The sequence below is a fragment of the Pieris rapae genome, chromosome 11, assembly GCF_905147795.1.
Source record: "Pieris rapae chromosome 11, ilPieRapa1.1, whole genome shotgun sequence".
NCBI classification, from domain to species: domain Eukaryota; kingdom Metazoa; phylum Arthropoda; class Insecta; order Lepidoptera; family Pieridae; genus Pieris; species Pieris rapae.
In genome coordinates, this window is record NC_059519.1 from 3208132 (window position 1) to 3228233 (window position 20102).

Consider the following 20102-nt stretch of genomic DNA (forward strand, 5'->3'; position numbering starts at 1 on the left):
CACAGAACTGTGAATAAAGAACAATAATATTAAGTCTATAAACAAGACAAACATAATTATATTGAGGAAGGCACTAAAAATATTATAATTTCACTAATTATAAATCATATAAAAATAAAATATTTTACCACAGAGATGCTGAATCACATTGAGAATATATAGAAATTTGGAATATTAAAAAAGATACATTTATCTATCTATAATTTCATTAAAATACTGTATATGTTCATACCCTGTACTATATTTCAAATATATTTAAAACCAAGTTAACGTCTTATTAGGAATTGTGTTGAAAGCAATTTTTATATTCCGTATAACGTACAATATCGTATGAACAAGTAATAATAATGCAATTTAAATAAAATACTTGGCGTTAATTGTTATACAAAAATAATTAAAAAATATAATTCTATTGAAGCTTAGCTTGCATATAAATAATAAAATGCAAAAGTACAAAAATGCTGTAACAAATGCAAACATTCCGATATTAATATAAACAAAGTATTATTTTCGATTATTTATGAATATTGGTGCAACAACGACTTGAACATTTCACCACGGCAACAATTGGCGTCATTTGCAAGAGCAAAATTACACACTTATAGAAGGAATGAGGTTTTTATACAATGACTCTTAAACTACACAATTTTGAGCACGCATCGCGCCAACTTTTTTTAAATGTGTGTGTATACGTTTGACAGATGACAATTGACATTTGAACTTACTTCAATTTCTTAAAACAACACGTGGATTAATTGGAATTTTGAAATAGATTAAGATAAGAACGTTGAAGATCTTTAAAAATTTGTAAGTTTAAAAATCATATAAAATATTTTAACACATTGATGCTGAAACACATTAAGAATATATAGACAACATAAATTTCGTACTGTAAATATTCTGGATTAAAATATGGTCTATAATATTAAAAATAAATGTATATATATCGCTCTTACATGTTGCGCCAATCCATAAACAATCACAACCAATTATTTCGTATTATTCGAGAACATTCCAGTAGTTTCGGGAAAAAAGAAGGAAACATTGCAACTATTTAAATATTCCTAAATTATAAATAGGAAATTAATGTTCTAACCTAGTGAGGTGTATTGAATCACTGTTGTCATATTTTCTACGATTATAATACAAAAATATAACAATTACTATGTAAAGAGTATATTTTTTTGGTTTAAATCTATGGAGCGCATTTTGACTTAGATACTCTCGTTTTGTTCAAATTTAAAAGATTTAACATATTTAGGAGACATTGAAAATTAACAATGAAACACGCCTTCAAACAAACACAGGTTAAATGCCCAGCATATTAATTAAACAGTTTTGTAATATATAAAAAAAGCATTTGTATCTGTTATAAGGGCAAGACAACACATTTCTCGATACAAAAACTAATGTCAGAATCGCAGTATAGATTTGTACTATTAAAAATGATAAAATAACAGTGTTCATTTAAAATTATTATATAAAAACTATACCAGTTTTATTGCACTATTTTAACTATGACAATTTGTCTACTGTCTCCTTCTATCATAGCCTTAGCACAATTTAAAATAAAGAGACAAATTACAATAGTTGAAGTGAAATAAGACTGTCTGACGGTCCTATTATAAAAATAGCCTAGACACCGAGTTTGTTACCATGGTTACTATGTACAAAATGGTAACTATGGCAACCACATTATCTTTAGTCCAAATTTAGTAATCATAGTTTTTATAAATATAGAAAAATTCTTCATTAAGTAAAGAATTTTGGTTACAATGAAATGATGTACTCCAATAATTTGTGACAGACATTTTTTTAAAGATCAAGTGGAGTTCCTGAATTTTTTTTTGTATTAATTACATCAGATACTAGTGAAAAACCTCTTGGGGATATTAATAACAAACAAGTACAGAAGTCATTGACTTGTAACAGACAATATAAAACACTTAAAATAACACTAAAACAGTGACGCTTACATGACACACACAAAGTAATGTCATAAATGCAGCTAAGATTTGGTTTACATAAATACTTGAGAAATCTTGTCATAATTACATTTATTAAAACATCTTTTTTAGTTTGATGTTTCAATTGACTATTTCACTTTAATACAAAATTACTAAAATACTTTAAATGATTTTGATTGAAGCGAAATAAATTCGCGTTTGTTAAGTTAATAAAAAAAATTGATTGCATCATTTGCATAACTTTTAAGTACTTTTTACTCAGCAAGTCATAGTTACGTTTAATTTGATTTATGAGTTTGACAGTTGACATAATATATAAAATTACATCTAATTTGTATGAAACATTTTCAAGAATATGATCAAGACTTCCACAAGCAACATTGAACTACGATAGATCTATAACTGGGAATATTCCAATGTTCAACCAGCACATGTAACCATGGTTTATAACTTGGATTTGACGACGTCTCTCCACCATGTAGCTCGTTCGAAGGCGCCGGGGTGGCTGAAGAACGCTTTTTGCAAGTGTTGGTATAACTGAAAATAAAAATGCCCGTTGTAGCTAGTAGATAATTTAAAATATTAAAATTATTGGAGATGTGCTATGTTATACAATAATTTTGTTTAATTTTACGATCAAAATAAAGACTATCGTACAAAATAAAAAAATTAAAACATGTGCATATTTGTCAAATTTTTTATCAGATATAAAATTATTACTTACGTTTCCATCGCTCTTTCCCAAAACCGAATTGAGCACAAAATCGGTCGGCGCAAGCGCATCCACAACGCTGACAACTTCGGTCTTCAAATCCGCGCACATTTCCAAGATCGCCGCTCGTAAAAGGCGCGCTAATTCTTCTCCTTTTGAGAACCCTCCCTGGTACATTTCCACCAAATGTTTATCTAACGACCATAAGCCATAAAGACAAAATAGTTTTTTCAAAACTGGAAGTAATTGTGCTTCGGTCTTCTCTATGCTCTCGAGGCAGAAGATCAGGGCAAGGTACTCAGCGTAGACCTTCGTGAGGGTTCTCCATCGGTATACTTGACTTTGACTCCTGGCCTGCATCTTTGTTAGACCTTTTGCTAACTCTGCTTCGTTCTTCTCGTGCGTGTATTTTATAAGCCAACATAGAAGCCATTTGTATGTAGCCAATATGACTGGAATTAAAAAAATCGACCACGTAATAATACTGTAAAAATGATACTCGCACGCGAGCACAACGCTAAATGACGTATACAATTTTCAAATTTATTTAATTTTAAAAATGTATCTTGTATTATGCAAAAATAGATCCCAGAGAATCTTCTTCAAACTATATGATAAAAACATAGTGAAAATTAATTAAGCTACAAAATAAATCCAAAGGTTCTCTCTTTTATAATATTTATGTTTCGTTCTTATATTATTAATTGTATTTCAAACTCTTGATTCTTTCAAACTCTTGATTTTGAAAGGAATTTAATTTACACTATTGTGAAGCCGTTCAGTGTAAAACCCTGAGTCTTTTTTTATGTTCTCTGTACTTTTATTTTTCTATATATCAAGCAAAACAAATAGAAAACTTTTATTTACATTACTTACATTTAGGATTCTTCAATTCCTCTGTGCTCTTGCAGGTAAAGGTGCTATTGAGTATTGTCTTGATGTCTTTCAGGAAAGTGACTGTGCCTAAGGGCGAGTCCACATCGTGTCCATTGAGTACGGCTTCATATTGCTTAAGAAGCCAGTTCCCTGTTTGCTGGGAGAGGACGTTGTTGTCACCTTCATATGTGACTGTTGGCTCGTGGTTACTGCGAATGTCACCTATGTTGGCAACCTGACAAAGTTTTTTTTATATTACAAATTGTGTAATGGCATTTCTGTATATGTGTACATTTAACACCAGCTCGTACAGTGAAGGAAAACATCGTGAGGATTACGGCACCGCTTACACACAAAAATATATCAGACAGAAGGCTGATCACTAGGGTCTACACTACTGGACTATGAAACAAAAATGATAGAAGAAATGGATGCAATCTGAGACTGAATTATTATTATTACTATAAAAAAAATTACTGTTTAAAACTCATTAATAGTCTGATAAAGTTCCTAAAGAGGACTCCGTAGTAGTAGACCTGCTCCTCTTAAATAGATAATTGTATCAATTGTAACACTATAGGCCTTAAAAGAGTAACAAAATTTAAAAGATGGGTGGATGAAGTCATGGAAATGGCTGAAGACTACTTGGGCGACATTGGTATACAAAAAGGAAAAATGTTCAGACCTCACTGAGTATGACCGAGACAATAACGTATTGGGATATATGTAGGAGTTTGAAGTCTCGGCTACACGCTAATTTTTTTTAAGTCAATACCTTCAAACAAGTATTTGGAATTATTATACATAATTTGGGACTCAAGACAGTCACTTAAATCAGGTCGAAAAATACGAATAAATAGTGAATTAAGTAGCTTTAATAGTAGATTAAACCGATATTTAAATACGAAGTTATTTTTTTAATATTCGCGTAGGAGGATTTGTAGGATATAGATACAAGTCAGATTTTCTCATAAGTTGGAAATAAATTATTATTGCCAGATGTCTTTCGTTCTACGCCCTTGATTTGGGAACTGGCAGTACATGTAAAATGAGAAGCATTTAATGTATATTTCTTTTTTTGACGTTCATAAGTGTACATTATGTTGCCTACATGAATGATTTTTTAATTTGAATAAAAAATTAAATACCTTCAAGTAACCGTGTCCACCACAGGCTTCCCGGCACTGCTGAGCGGCTTCTAGCACCGTCCAGGTCAGCAAGGGCTTACTGCAGGACACCATAGCATGGATTTCTGATACTGCTTCAGTCTATAAAGATACATATATTAAACAAAATATTGAAATGGAACTAGACAGGACACATTATGAGAGAAGATAAAGATAAATGGACGAAGAAAGTGACGAATGGCTTACTCCCAATGACAAAAGAAAACAAGGAAGACAAATGAAAAGATGGGAAGATGATGCCCTTATTGGATGCGTAAAGCCCGAAACAGAGAAGTGTGAAAGTCCTTAGAGGAGGCCTATGTCTAAGGACAAGCTGTGCAATGATTTTATTACCGGCTTGCCGATTAATTATTAGTATTTCACACTTTTATGTACCTGTAAATACAGCAATAAAGGCTTTATTATTATTAAATTAAATAGAAATAGATAATAATAAATAGATATTTATTTTGAATGATGCTGAGCCCGGGCATGTTACCCAACAACTCAAATGAAGATGGGTCAGAAGACAAAGAAACAAGGTCAGACCAAAAGGGCGATGAGCCGACAAAATTGAAAGGATATCTGGCACTTGGATGATGACTTTAAAAAAAAATATGTTGGAAAAAGTTCCTTGTTAAAGATCACGATTCTAAAGAAGTTTCACTTTTTCAATCAGCACGCTAGAATGAAATCGTATCTTCCAGGGAGTCGATTAATACTTCCAGCGATCAAGGCGGTATAAAATGCTTTTAATATAACTAGGTGCCTTACATAATATGCCATTAATAAAGAGGTAATATATAAAAAAAATATAGAATATATATTTAACAAGAACAAATAGATTACGATAAAACGAATACATCTTATCAAAATTCGTTTTCGATTCTCCTTAGTAAAAATACTACAAATCTAATCTATTAATATACGCGGAAAAGCTGAATTCAAAGAGCAAGTCGGGTATTTATAGATAATAACCACTTATTTCTAATCGCTAGATAACTTGCTTAAACTTGCAAAAAAATTTCTACGATAAAAATAGCTGATGTTTCAATAATTTAAGGAAATATTCAATTAGACTTTGGCCAGAGACATTATAACTAATAGAATTTTGTAGTCATCATTAACATTACCAATCATTACCAATGCACACTACAATTTGGTACTTATGTACACGCGCTATAAGTTATACTTCTTTGACGTAACAAGATAAAAATGTTTTCAAAAATTTTAATTTTCTTCTCATTTTAGGTTTGTAGAAAAAAAGAAAATGTTTAATATAGGTAAGTTTAGGGTGTCGGATTTTTCAGACTGTATGCGCGCATCGTAAAAATTTACTCCAATCATTTTTCAGTAACGCGCCAAAAGCAAACCAAAATGTGGACTATAGCTAACTTCACTATGTCGGTTTTTGTGATGGTGTACGGGCGTATCGTATAACTCAACATCATTTATATATAACTCTATACTCTTATAATTTTTCCCTAATACGCCAAAACAACAAAAAATGCCTTATAACGATCTAGAATTTACCTTGAAAGAAAATAGTAGTGCAAAATTTAAAAGTAGTCTCAGAAGGAAACATATAAAAAGATTTTGTCTTCTTTTACATCACTGCTATACAAATTAAATATTTAAAAAAAACCCTAATGTAATATATGCTTGACGTAAAATATCCAAAAAATGGCTATTTTCTTCGCAGCATATAGTATACTTACCAAGTTATCGACACCGTCACCACTGTTAGATTTCTCGACTATCTGAAGATAGACATTGGCAAAGTTCTGCAGGTAGAACCGGAACACAACAGCGGCCGCGACATACCCGAAAAGACGCCATTGCTGAAAATATTCATTCTAACTATTTACTGGGTCAAACAATCAGGCAGACGTCTTATTTATTCATTAACAAATTGCATAAATAGTACAATATAATACAGTAGAACCTCGTTAAGTCGAACCTCGATAAGTCAAAACCTCCAAATTTCGAAAAAATGTTTTCTTTCCTTCCCTTCAAACACCAAAACCTCCATTACTTGAAATCTTGATCCTCTGTTTGTCGAAATAATCACCGAGTCAAAGCCATTTTGGTACATATTAAATTTGACCTCTGTATCTCGAACGCAACGTTAGCAACGTTTGGTGTCAGGTGTTCAATTTTGATTTCCTTTGAAATGTAGCTAAGCAAGTCATTTATTTTCGACTTAAATACTGTCAGAAATAGTTTTAGTACTCAAAATTTATATGAATAAACCTCAAAATCTTTTTGTCGAATCAAATTCCGCCTAAGTCGAAATCCAAGTTGAAAACTCTATAACTCGTATTTTTTTTGGCGTCTCCCTTGATGTTAGACTTATAGAGGTTCTACTGTAGATACAATTAGCGTTTATTGTTTTCGTCAGGTAATCTGGATTATTTTTTATTTATTTGTACCGATCCATTAAATTTATGAGTACCTACTTAATTATGTGGAGACTTTTAAGTTAAAAAATTACATTAACTTAAATTTAATCTTTTCCCGACAATTCTAGTTAGCCTTAGATGTATATATCTAAAAATAAAATGAAACTAAGCCTTGAAGAGCCTTGTAAAGGAAAAAATAACTTACTAAAAAAACACAAAAAATTTCTAAGCACCAGAAAATAATAATTTGAACTTTAGAATTATGTACTAGCAAATAATCCAAGCCTTGAGACCCGATGTTGGGTATCTAATTAGAAAAAATACTCGGACATTTAATTTACTTTGTAATAAACTAGAAATTTCCTTACATGTAATTCATATTCAATTAGGGCTGTCTCGTTTTGTCGTTCGCCAAACTGTTTACGCGTCGCGGCGTATCGTATTGCGATCGCCACTAAGCTAGCTATAGAGTGACAGCTCTCCTGCATTATTCCGATACGACCTGAAAAATAACCTCTTAACATAAGTATTACCTAAGCTGTGGAAACTAAATTACGTGTTCATGTTTTTCTAAGTACTACATGACCTCGTAAACTTCGTATACCTACAAAGTTTTCAAAACAGACCAAAGAGGGATCTTATACTTCAGTTATGAAATACAAATTTCTGAAGGCGCGCCTATAAATATATGTCAAGCATGACAATGACAAATGACAATGTTATTTTTAATAAGACGTCTGCTAGGAAGTTTTAATGAAAAATTCAATTGCCATTTTTAGTATTTTTCATTACCAATGATTGATGTTTCCCACCATATAAACCTTTCCTGAACTAACACAAATATTTCAAGCTCATAAATAGCCAAATCGGTCCGGCCATTTTCGAGTTGTAGCGAGACAAACGAACAGCAATTCTATATTATATCATAAAAGGTAATATATACATATAGGTAACACAATGTACACTTATGAAAGTCTTGAACGTCAAAAAAGAAACATACATATATTAAATGCTTCTAATTTTACATTTACTGTTCTGAAATTAGGGGCGTAGAACGGAAGGGTATGTCTATATATAGTAAAGTATACCTGTCACAATATCGTAGTACTAGTATTAATAACAAGTTTGCACTAAATTTAATCCTGATCTTCAAACTCTTATAAATCCGACTTGTAAAAGATATTGTACGATAAAATTCTTTCCGGTCATGGATCAGCTAATAAATACAATATATTTTTACCAGCTGAAAGATTCTCCAGCGCAGCTCCAAGTATCCGTGAGGGTTCAGAGAAGGAACTTTCATAGACACCTTCTTCTGTGACATCAGCAATCCGATTTAGAAGATTTACGCGAGGTATTCGATACTTGTTGAACATTACGAATCTGCAAGTCAAAAACGCAAGACAGCTATTTAGTTTTATTGTTTAGTACAGTGATTCCCAAAGTGGTCTATATCGACTAGGGGTCTATGCGAACCTGCAAGGGGTCTAACGTCAGCGAAAAAAAAATTTGGGTGTCTATGAAATGAAAATGGGGGTACGATCGATCGACGATCGTGGATCTCAACGCATACACTGATAGTACCTATTTACTTACATCATACTATCTTATAATATAAAAACGTATACATTATTTTTAAAAGTACCTATGAAGTAAAAAAAATATTATATATGTTTATAAAATTGTAATTTGTAGGATGTTGGTATTCGCTTTGTGGTCGCAATACATGTTCAACTTGTAAAAACAAAAAAAAATAATTCAATTAATAAATATATAAATTAACATGTGTTTTTACTTTAAGTTTATAACACTAAACTTCACTACAGTAAGGAATTACAGGAAATCAATATCAAGTAAGTAGGGAATCTATCCAAAACGGAAAAAAATGGCAAGATGTCTACGACACAAAAAAGTTTGGGGAACTCTGGTTTAGTACATGAAGTGGCGGAAAAACCATAAATTATATACATTTTTTTTATTTAGTTTATTTTTAATAAACTTATTAAGTAGAAATCCATATACATAAATAACTACCGCGAACTATACAAGGTTAAGTAACCATGCACCATACCAGAAGCGTATTTTATTTTAATCTGAGCAAAAGGCATTAATACGAATGTTTCTTGTCTATTCCGTTGTCCGTGAATCAGAATCATATGGATTTGGCGAAATTCAGACCAGTTAGTAAAACATACCCATTATCAATTCCATTAACACCGATTTTCTCTCCCATGTCTCCAACAATGAGTCCAGGGTACACCTCCAAAGTATGAGGATCCCTTATCGGTACCAGGAATCCATGAAGACCATGATTTTTGCCATCAGGAGTTATCAACTGTGCGAAAAGCAGCGTGTGCGTGCACGTTCTACCTGGAAGCATTTGGGTTTCATTCGTAGCTCAAACATAATAAAAAAATGCAAAGAAAGAAAGCGAAGAGGAACTCTGCAGTAAGCAAAATATTGCATAAATGTATGCTCGGGTAAAACAAAAGAAAACTAAGATTAAATAGTGGCTGTTAATATTATTTTTTTATGTAACAGGAGGCTGACGAGCAGGCTCATCGAATGTTAAGTGACACCGCCCATGGACACTCGCAATGCCAGAAGGCTCGCAAGCGCGCTGCGGCCTTTTAAGAATCTCTTTACGCTCTTTTCTTAAAGAACCCTAAGTCGAATTGGTTCGGAAATACTTAAGTGGGCAGCTGGTTCCACATCGTGGTGGTGCGCCAAAATTTCCTTAAGAATGGATTATCTAAAATCTCCTCCAACGGATTTTCTGAAGAGTGTTGAAAAATATTTGCTTGCATCTCTGTTACTCTTTATATAATTGAAATAAAAGCATTACTTCAACGGAACTGAACTAAGAATCTAAGTCCATTAAAATAACCACTATACGAAATTGACAATATTTAATTTAATTGCCAACTATGTACCTATAATTAGAATATTACCAACAACAGATTCGCGTATTACTCATACAGGGAAATAACACAGTGTTAATTGGTATTATCAAAATAATAATGCAAATAATTATTCAATTAATTATTGTGTTAAGTGAGTTTTGAGTTATTGTTAATGTTAATTTTATTACTTGTGGTATCGCATTAGTTACGAGTTGGTAACGTAAAAATAGATAGTTTTGTGTGATAACTTAGGAAGAAAAGTATTACAAAGAAACGCGCCAACTAAAATTTTATATTAACACTAGCTGCCACGCGAATATCGTTTCTCCTTCATGTGATTTTACATAGCCTACCTTTTTAGTACATATCAACATGGAACATAGGCTAAGCTACCCCAGACTTCTGTTTAGGCATTTCTGTCTAATTTTCCTCTATAATTTATATATAAAAAATAGGGGTTGATAGATGGGTTAAAATTATGTGTTGTATGTAATTTTGTATAAAACATTTCTTTGTCTAAAAAAAATTGTAGGCGTGGACCAGCCTTAACATTTAGGGGGTGGGGTGAAAAAAGGATGTTGTCCGAAATTCAAATTCTCTTGTTATGAACACGTAAGGTCAGACTTTGAAACGAAACAACAAAAATGTAGGCTTTGACAAACGAGTCTTATTCATTCAGTCAGGACGCGATAAAAATACAAAGAAAGAAAGCGAAGAGGAACTCTGCACTAAGCAAAAAATTGCACAAATTGCCCGAGTAAACAAAGAAAAACTAAGATTAAATTGCGGCTGTTATTACGATTGATTAAAAAGCGAACGAATTTGAACTAAAAAGCAATTATACAAAGGCCAGACAAATACAACTAAAATTGATTCAGAAAATGGACTAAGTGCGAACTATTGTAAATCAAAATACAATAAATTTTAGACTTATAGAAGTCAGACTACGCGTTCGTTTCCGCACCTTATCCGTAGATAACATTTTAAGCTCAAATATGAATCTAATGGATATGGAATAGGAGTTAACTCTTATCAAATAATCGATATATTATGTGCAAAAGCGAAACGCGAGGTCACAACGACCGCGACATTGATAAGAGATTACGCAACATTCAGAAACGCTAACAATCGCATTAAAGGTATATGTTTAAAGATCATATTTTATCATAACTTCCATAGATAAAATATTTGACAATGTTTGTAAAATAATGTTTTCTTGAAGGCCTGATAGTTTCTTTGAATGAAGAAAAAGAGGCAACTAGAGAAACTCGGGCAGTGCAACCGTAACCATGGTAACAAAAACATTGCTATCCACAGATAATTTATAACAAGGTTAAGCGTAACTAGGATCTAATATTGTTTTAACCGAATAATAACTTTTTGTTCTATAAATAACTGATTTAAATGAACTCGAAATTCTAGACCAAACGTTAGAAACTCACACAGGCCCCTTTAAAACAAAAATAAATATATAAGCCCCAAATAGTTAAAATGGAAGTCGAAGTCACATAAGAGGTAAAGTATATAATGCAGAAATGCTGGAGAGACTGGGGCTGCTTTTGCCAAATAACCACTCTTGGCGTGGTAAGTGATCTCAATTGCTGGCAGTACTTCAGGCGCGTACAAACCTACTCAGAGGTGCTTGCTTGTAAATGGTGCTTCCATTTACGCGTGTCTTGCGCACCCTAAATGTTATTGCGTGTGACAGATGTATTTACTGGCTGAATTCACAAGAATTGCATTATTTATAATTAGTTATAAAACAGTTTAGGTTTTAAGTTTTTACTTGTTATATTAAGAACATGTAAAAACTTAGTTTTTTATTGTATTAGTATTTAATTACTGTAAAAACAAGAAATAAGGAAATAATAAATAAATAAAACATTACATTTCATGCAACTAGTAAAAAGTGACAAAGGCAATAAATCAAAATCAAAACACTTATAGATAATACGTTAAATGTACGTGAATGCAATGTTGTGAACTATATTTATATAACTTACATATTCCGACATTTGCGGTATATATGGGTATCGGTAGCGTTTGGTTTAATCCAAAAAAAATATCATATTTTTTTAACAATAGTGATTTATTCTAATGTCTCAAATTTAAATGTAATATTGGGTTTTATCAATTGCAGGAATTGTTGAATAATTCCTTTTTAATGAGTAATAGCTCGCAATAGATGAACGATAAGTCTACAAAGAAACCTGATAAGATATTATACATTCTAAAACATTAGATTATTAAATTTTAATATAATGACTCAGTTTTCAAATAATAAATGTGTATTTTAGTTATATCGAGACATGCGTCGGTCAGCAAATTGTCAAACGTCGTTATTTTTGACTTAATGGTGATGCATTTTCTTAAATAAAAATAAATAATTCAGTGGTCTTCGACCTTCTTAGGTCTGGGCGACAGATTTTTGTACCTGTTTCACGATCAAAATCAAAACCACCGCGTAGGCTGGATATAGCCAAATCTTTTGATAAGAGTTTGGCATGGGGCACTTCTGTGAAAACTACCGTTAGTATTCTGGCTCAGTGATGCGAACTTGGGGGACTTTCCCCAAATTTAGGGGGAAACACGATGTGTTTTAGGGGGTACGTTATGCAAGAAATTGCCAGCTAAGAATAGTTAAGAATAACTGAATTCGAAGAAACAAAAGCTTAGAAATAAAAAAATAAGAATCGTTTCATCTCATTGTTATTATCATTAATATTATTGGGTCATTGATTAAGATATAAAAATTTGTAAAATGTATTTACATAATTAAAAGAGCTATTTTTTACTAATTGAACGTATTTTCAATTTATATTTGCAATTACTCAAATCAAGTGTACAACAAAAACATAGGGGTTTTTGATGTTTATGGGTATTTAAAGCTGGTCCTAGGAGTCATTTTGTAGGGGTTCATCACTGTTTTGGCTAGCAAATTTTCTTGTACGACGAAGCATCAAAGTGCAAAGTAATGGAGCGTGCAAACTATCCTAGACCGTAATAAAAATAAATTTCGCATGAATCGAATGTAATAAGGAAGCAATTTACTTAATAATGCAAAAAACACTCATAATTAATTTTTTACTAAAATCATTTAAAATTTTTAAATTCAAATAAAAAACACGATTGATTGTCGTTTGTGTAGCTAATTTTAAACTGACGTCAAACGAGAAATTTAAAATTATTAACTAAAATCAGACAAAACGTAAAATAACATAAATTTTAGATTTACTTGAAAAACCAAAAAAAATAAAGTATTATCTTTTATTAATATAACTTGTACACATTTAAAGAAAACACTTTTTCAACGAATTGAAGCTATGTATTATTATAAACTTATAATTATTTTACATAATTTAAAAAAATATAAGTTCCGTTGAAAGTATGTTCTTTAAAAATAAATTAGTCCTATTATTTTTTTTACAATAACAATACGCTTTATTGCACAGGACACACTTAAATTAAGTTCATAACGGGTATATATTAAATAAGCCAGTTTAGCTAAAATTTCATGAAATGTATTGTATGCATATTATATAATGAATTTCGCGCATTGAGATTGTACGAACTTAGAGAAAAAAAGGCAAATAAGTCGGAATGAATAGGCTTCAAGCAGTGAGAGAGTAGAAAAGCGAAAAATAAAATGTCACACAAAATTTTACCTAGATTACCAACCCAGCATTTAGCAGCTTCGAAGTCTGGTGTGTGTATGACGAACTCCTTGGTTTTAGGGTCGTAAGTTGATGTGGTGCGCATGAGTTTAGCGTCAGAGCCATGCGCAATCTCCGTAAGTGCAAAACTTGCGACATACTAAAAATAAACTGGGCGTTTAATGTTAATTCTAAATTGTAATTAATTTTTTCTCATGAAATGTATATAAATAATCCTCAATTTATGTATATAATCCTGTCTCTATGAGGTCACACCACAGATCCGATTATAACACAAATTACCAGCAAATAGACATACATACATAATTTAACTTAAAAATGCTTAAATTATATATAAAAACTCTGGTAATATTTATTAGATATAATGACTTTGTTATTCCTCCTTTATATATTATAATGATCAATGCATCTTTAAATTCATATATATTTGTGTATAAGTATGTAATAATTCTTAACTGTGTTTTACGTTATATATGAATATGTTTACCGTTTTTGGCTTTTGTGTATAATGAAATTGTTTAGATATTTTATAATAATTAGCTGTAGGAATACTGTTAAGCAAGTCAATAAATAATTTTATATATAGGGTATGTATCCAAGTTTTGGAAAAAAATATCTATAATAGATTGTCGGTCTATACATTATTTTCTTTAGAAATATTACAAAATAAATAATAATCCTAAACATAGGCCACTACCACACAGTAATATGTGCCTATTTTGGTTTGGCTGGGTTGTTGTCGAAAAAAAAGGCTCGAGGGGCTTAAGTTTCACGCTTAAACACTAGCATCCAAAATCACTTTACTAAAGTTAATTTCTGTTTATTCTATTTTATAAAACTAGTGCACTTTTTTTAAATGCAAGCATTTTCCTGGTGTTTTGCATACTTACGTATGCATTTGAACAGAAAATCCAATAGGACAAATATTTTACCCTATGTTAATCGAATAAGGAAATTGGGGAGGAAGGAATGAAGTACTGATTTACTACGTAAATCCTACTTGCAATAAATTGTTTTTACCTCAATCGCTATGACTAAGGTTTGATATTATTTTATTTAAAACAATTAGTTGCATTACATATTTGATACATTCAGATAACATAAATTAAGGAGGCAACGGGTATATATATTGGTAGGGGAGCCCACGATGCTAAATGGGGATTTACTCGAGCGTCGTGGAGACCTATTGGGTTGCAAAGCTTAGATGATAAGAAGAAAAAAATGTTATATGATATATACCTTTTCATCGGTGGGGAGAGCGGCTATAGATGTTTAAATATGTAAAAAAAAACTGTTGCATGGACATACTCGAGCGCGTCAGATATTGATAGCATCAATGTCCTACGTATTTTTAATAATGTACGTATGTTAATCTGATCATTTGCATGATGGGGGTGGTTGTACGTAAGGGTTAAAAATGAAAAAAAAAAAAATTTAATCGAGCGCGTCAGGTTTTCTAAGGGGGTGTTAAGTGCACCAAAAAAAAAGCTCTCATTCAATAATCTGACGATTTCGATCTGACGCAAACTCGCAGCCATTATTATAATGTGCAAAAAAAAATCGCCATTTTGAAATACTCGAGCGCGTCAGATTAAAATATATATGGTTCAGATTTATATTCTAAACGTACTGTCTCATAATCTGACGATTATCTAGAGGGATTTGCCTGATCTGACAAAAAAATATTAGAAAAACGGTTCACCCTAAAGGCTATGCCTGCAATTCCATTCCTGGGCGCTTAAAATTGTACTTATGAGCTCGCTGAGTTCAAAGAAATAATATTTCTATGCGTTTGAGTTCTCCCAGCTCGAAAGTCTGATAGAAGTTTCATAGAACACTATTTTTGAAATTTTCAAACCCCAATAACTTTTGAATGGATCAAGCAATTTTCCCGCGGTTGACGGCGATCGACGCATTTTTTAAGCTCTAATTATTTAATTTCATCAAAAACGATAATCCGATATGAAATGTCAAAGTTATGTGATAGAAACACTTTTTTCGGTTTACTTTCGTTCACGATATCTCTCGAACGAATCAACCGATTTTGACCAGTTGGTGGCGATCGACGTCGTTTTTCAAGCTTAAAGATGGATTAGTTTTTTGAAGTTGATGGATAAAGCCGTTTAAAAGTTATTGCAAAAAAACTCTTTCAAAAAAACAAATTGTTATTTTTTAGATTTTTCAAAATTTCTCAAAATCTATCGGTCCCCATCGGTTCAAATTCACATGAAATCTAATTTTGAGGGAAACGCGGAGAAGGAAATGTAGGCATCACGCAGCTGCACGCGTTTATCGCACGAACTTTATCGACGAAATTTTGTTATTTCGGCTTGCGGAAATCGTCAGATTATATATTTTTCAATATTCTTGAATTATTTCATTCAAAATAAAAAAAAAATTAGCTACGCTCGAGAATGTCAAGATGACGTTTTTTTTTACAACTTTGCTGCCCTCCCCTCTCTTTACGTCACTTTCAAATTGTCAGATTAGTGGAATATACACTTTTTAGGATGTGATTAACTCACACTACCTTAATCTGACGCGCTCGAGAATGTCTGATGATCAATTTTTTTTTACTAATCTGATCCTGTATCCTTCACGGGCGGCCTTATATATGGGCCTCATATTTGGTGGAGGTACTTAACCGGGTACAAGGTATCCCCCTGTATATTAATCTGCCGCGCTTGAGTAAATCCCGAAATCCCCTCTTGGGCTCCCCTACTATATCGCTAACAAACGATCTCTACCAGGCAACAGTAATAAGGAAAAAGAGAACAATAAAAACTAATAAACTAAATAAAGTGCAAACACTACATGACTAAATTTAAGACATTAAATTGCATATACAATTACAAAATAAAAATTCTTATTACAGTTTATATACAAGAATTTGAAGAGAGGTAGTATTTCTTACATTCAATAACCATAAGGTTGGGTACCATAAATATGTTTTACTTTGTAAGAACGGAAGAGACAGAAATAGATCTGCCCTAATTTTTACAAACAGGAATGATTTGAAATTAAATTTTGTCTATTGAGCACTAGTGATAAACAACATATTGTCATCAAAATGGGGCTAGTGAAAATGGATAATAAATAAAGTCCTTATTCCATAATTAGGTTCCAACTGTATTTGTTGGTACACATCTCATTGTCACACAAGGCTTAGACATAAACCTGATTGTCTCTTATATAGATTACTGATTAATTAATGGAACTTTTGGACTAGAATTGTCAGCAAAATTGCCCAATAAAAATGTATGGTGATAAAATACATATTCCTTAATTAGGCACTGTCCAAGGACTTCTAATGGTCACCCATAGTTTTAGTAAAGTAAACCTTATTGTGTATGTAATTTAGATTAGATTACTGTGGTTGAAAAATACATCGCTGCAAAAATACAAACAGGCTCCAATTCCTTCATTTAAATTAATAGTTTTATGTCTTTGTCTTGTGTTTAATCATAATATTCAATACCTTTCTGTCCTTTATAGTGGCTTCATAAAACTGTCTGTGTCGTTCAGTACCGAGGGATAAAATTGCATTAGAGAACAAATAAATACCAATTGCCATCTTTACTGAAACACTGGGTGCTAGTGACTGTACAGCCTCATTTATTGTCATTAATGTGCGTGTCTGAAAAGAAAATCCTATTTATATTAAAAAGTACAAATAGTTAAGACAATTGTGATTTTTTACTATTTTTGAGTAAATATCCTATGCCAACTATATCTTTAGTAACCTTACCCTTTTCTTGTAGCCAGCATTAAATATTTCATCAGTAAAGAATTTGTACTGATTGATCTTCTGCAGTTGCATTTGTGTTATTCTCTTCTGTTCTTCAACAGGTGGTGTGATTATGTTGTGTGCAAATAGAGGGTCGTTTTCTAATGTATGCCATATTTTGTACTGTTTACATGAAAAAATATAAATATAATTTTAATGAGTATCTTTTAAATTTGTACGTAGACTGTGTGGGCACATGGTAATAAAGTAATTCAAGAACATGTTTTACACAAAAGATCAAAATATAAAGTTGGCTTAAAAAACCAGGTATAAAACTTGTAAGCTTCAGCTTAAGCATTCGGACCATCACTACACAAGCTAAATATATATTTTTATATTATTATTAGATTGATTTGTTAGAAATAAGTAGTCCTTTAAAAAATGCTAGTTACTAAAAGTTAAGTATAAGTAAATAAACTTAAACATAGGAAGTTTGCATGTCAATAAATAGGTAAAGTATGCATTGTCACGCCTGTGTGGATAAGAAAGTTTATTGCTAATGTTTGTCTGTAATCAATACATATAACATTGAACTGTGTTATTAGTCATAAAGTTTGTGAATTTAATAAAGTAACTTTTTTTTCATATTTGAGATACCCAATCACTCATTACCTACTAGTTAATATATTTTTTTCTAATTATTAGTTCTGTTATACTAAATAAAGACAGCAATTATTTTATTACAAACAAACAAAATCCACATCTCTGGCCCATGCATCTTATGGTCCTAAGTTTATTTCTCAACATAATACCTATTCGATTGTTTTAGGTTACAAAACATCTACTATTTGCTTAATCCATATTTCTATGGTAAATATGGTACTACAGCACTAAATACACTGTAATTAGCATCAAGATTTAATGGTAATATCACTTCTAAACATTTATGTTTAGTAATAATCAAAATTGATAAAAAGGCTATTCAATGTGTAAAAAATATTAACTAGTTCAATGTGAAGTCAAACACCCAAGGTTAACAGGCCAGTTGTTATAGTTGAATTCTTTCAAAATCTAATGTTACATCATGTTAAGTAATTTCAATAGATTAGCCAAATACTTGCATATTATCAGAGTATAGAGTACTTAATATTTTTACTAACTTAGTGCTAATCATTTAATTATGTGAACAAACAACTAATCAGCTTTCAGATAAATTAGATGCATTTGTTAATATTATAAATCTTTTAAAAAGGATGTAAATAATTAGGTTTAAACCTATTATTATTCTTCTAACAAAATGAGAGTAACCAATATGTAAAAAGACATGAAAATCGTGTATGAGCAAATATTAAAGATTAATTTCTATTAAAATAATTTGCTAAATACTTTGATAAAATTACAAAGAGTTACCTTAAGTCTTAATAACTGAATATCTCCTTCAAGAGCTAACTTTAATCGTTTCCAGTCAAATGATGATGTATTTCTATAAACATCCAAAGGCCCATTTAGTAAGTTAGGGATGAAACTTAAATCTTCCATTGCAATCTAAAATATATAAAAAATATTATCTATTATAAAGTGGTATAGTATAATTTACATTTTCACATCAACTACCGTAATAATAATATATAAATTACAATAATAAAAGTATTAATACATTTAAATGTGAATACATAAATATTTCTAGAAAATTACCTTGAATTTAACGTGAATTTTATTAACAGAAATTATTACACTACACTTCCTGTCTCGATGTCGCCAATAAGTAGACTGGTCACTAGTTTAATCATTAATGTGCCGAGGAAACGCCTTATTTAGCTTATATTCAATTGGTTCTCTAAGTTATCACTATACGAGTGATTTTATGAGGAAATAAAAGCGTATTTAAGGAACTATACCGTCGAGCCGCGCCGCCGCATACACAGCGTAGATTACTGCCTACTGGTCAACCGATAAAAGGCTCCTAGGGGCTAGGCCCTAGCTCTATAATAACCGGCAGCTCAAGTATTGCTATTGGAAGCTTAGGAGCTATATATCTTAAGCTTCCAATAGCAATACTCCAATTCAAATAGTGTATACCGAATAGTGATAATTTCTATAAGTTTCGTACCACGTGATCCCAATTTTAAGGAAAGGGTTGCTAAACTATTTTGTTAAATGATAGTAATTATTGTTTCTGTATAAATTTAAGATCATTTTAGTTTTAAGTTTGATTATAAATTCGATAATGATTAAGTTATCCCTACGCGGATGTACTGGAAATTGAGAGGTGAGCCCGATATCTATAAAATTATAGCAGTAGATGTCGACAAGCTGAAACTAGAACTGGAATCACAGAACACTATTACTTCTAGCGAACTGGAATTGGAACTATACAGCCTTAAGCCTGAAATAATGAGTACTAGTGTGGATATCCTTAATCTTAATCCTATTAAAATCTAAATCTTGCTTCACATATTTTAGTAAGTATATCATGAATTAATAATTTTTTCGTAATCTGTGCAATTTGCGCTCTGCATGCTCTAAATTACGTAGTGTTGCCAACTCTATGTCTTTTTACGTAGATCTACATAATTTAGAGCTTTCCTTAAAACCTACGAACTTCAGTCACAGAATCGTATTTTTAATCAAAGCGTGATTTTTTTTTTTGATAAAAAGTTGCATGTAACAGTGTG

At 31.5% G+C, this 20102-nt stretch overlaps 1 protein-coding gene across 2 annotated transcripts; it reads right to left on the reverse strand.

Moving 5' to 3' along the window:
* Positions 1 to 71: 71 nt before the first annotated feature.
* On the reverse strand, positions 72 to 19669 carry LOC110997393 (peroxisomal acyl-coenzyme A oxidase 3). 2 transcript variants are annotated; one of them, XM_022265534.2, is made up of 13 exons: positions 19326 to 19669; positions 18838 to 18972; positions 17449 to 17610; positions 17179 to 17337; positions 13692 to 13839; positions 9319 to 9493; positions 8364 to 8506; positions 7492 to 7625; positions 6440 to 6562; positions 4704 to 4823; positions 3556 to 3790; positions 2692 to 3131; positions 72 to 2504 (listed from the first exon to the last, which is right to left on the reverse strand). In XM_022265534.2, the coding sequence occupies exons 1-13, from the start codon at positions 19344 to 19346 to the stop codon at positions 2412 to 2414; spliced, it is 2088 nt and encodes a 695-aa protein (XP_022121226.2). In that variant the 5' UTR covers positions 19347 to 19669; the 3' UTR covers positions 72 to 2411. The 2 variants fall into 2 exon arrangements, with proteins under 2 accessions (XP_022121226.2, XP_022121227.2); XM_022265535.2 differs by having other exon boundaries at positions 73 to 2504; positions 19123 to 19666.
* Between the last annotated feature and the right edge of the window lie 433 nt (positions 19670 to 20102).

Excerpts from the sequence above, each read along its gene's own strand:
- LOC110997393 (XM_022265534.2), bottom strand. The coding sequence starts at position 19,346 with ATGCGGCGGCGCGGCTCGACG. Across the intron at positions 9,494-13,691 it reads ATGCTGGGTTGGTAATCTAG|GTAGAACGTGCACGCACACG; the intron begins GTAAAATTTTGT and ends AAATGCTTCCAG. Across the intron at positions 4,824-6,439 it reads GTGACGGTGTCGATAACTTG|ACTGAAGCAGTATCAGAAAT; the intron begins GTAAGTATACTA and ends GTATCTTTATAG.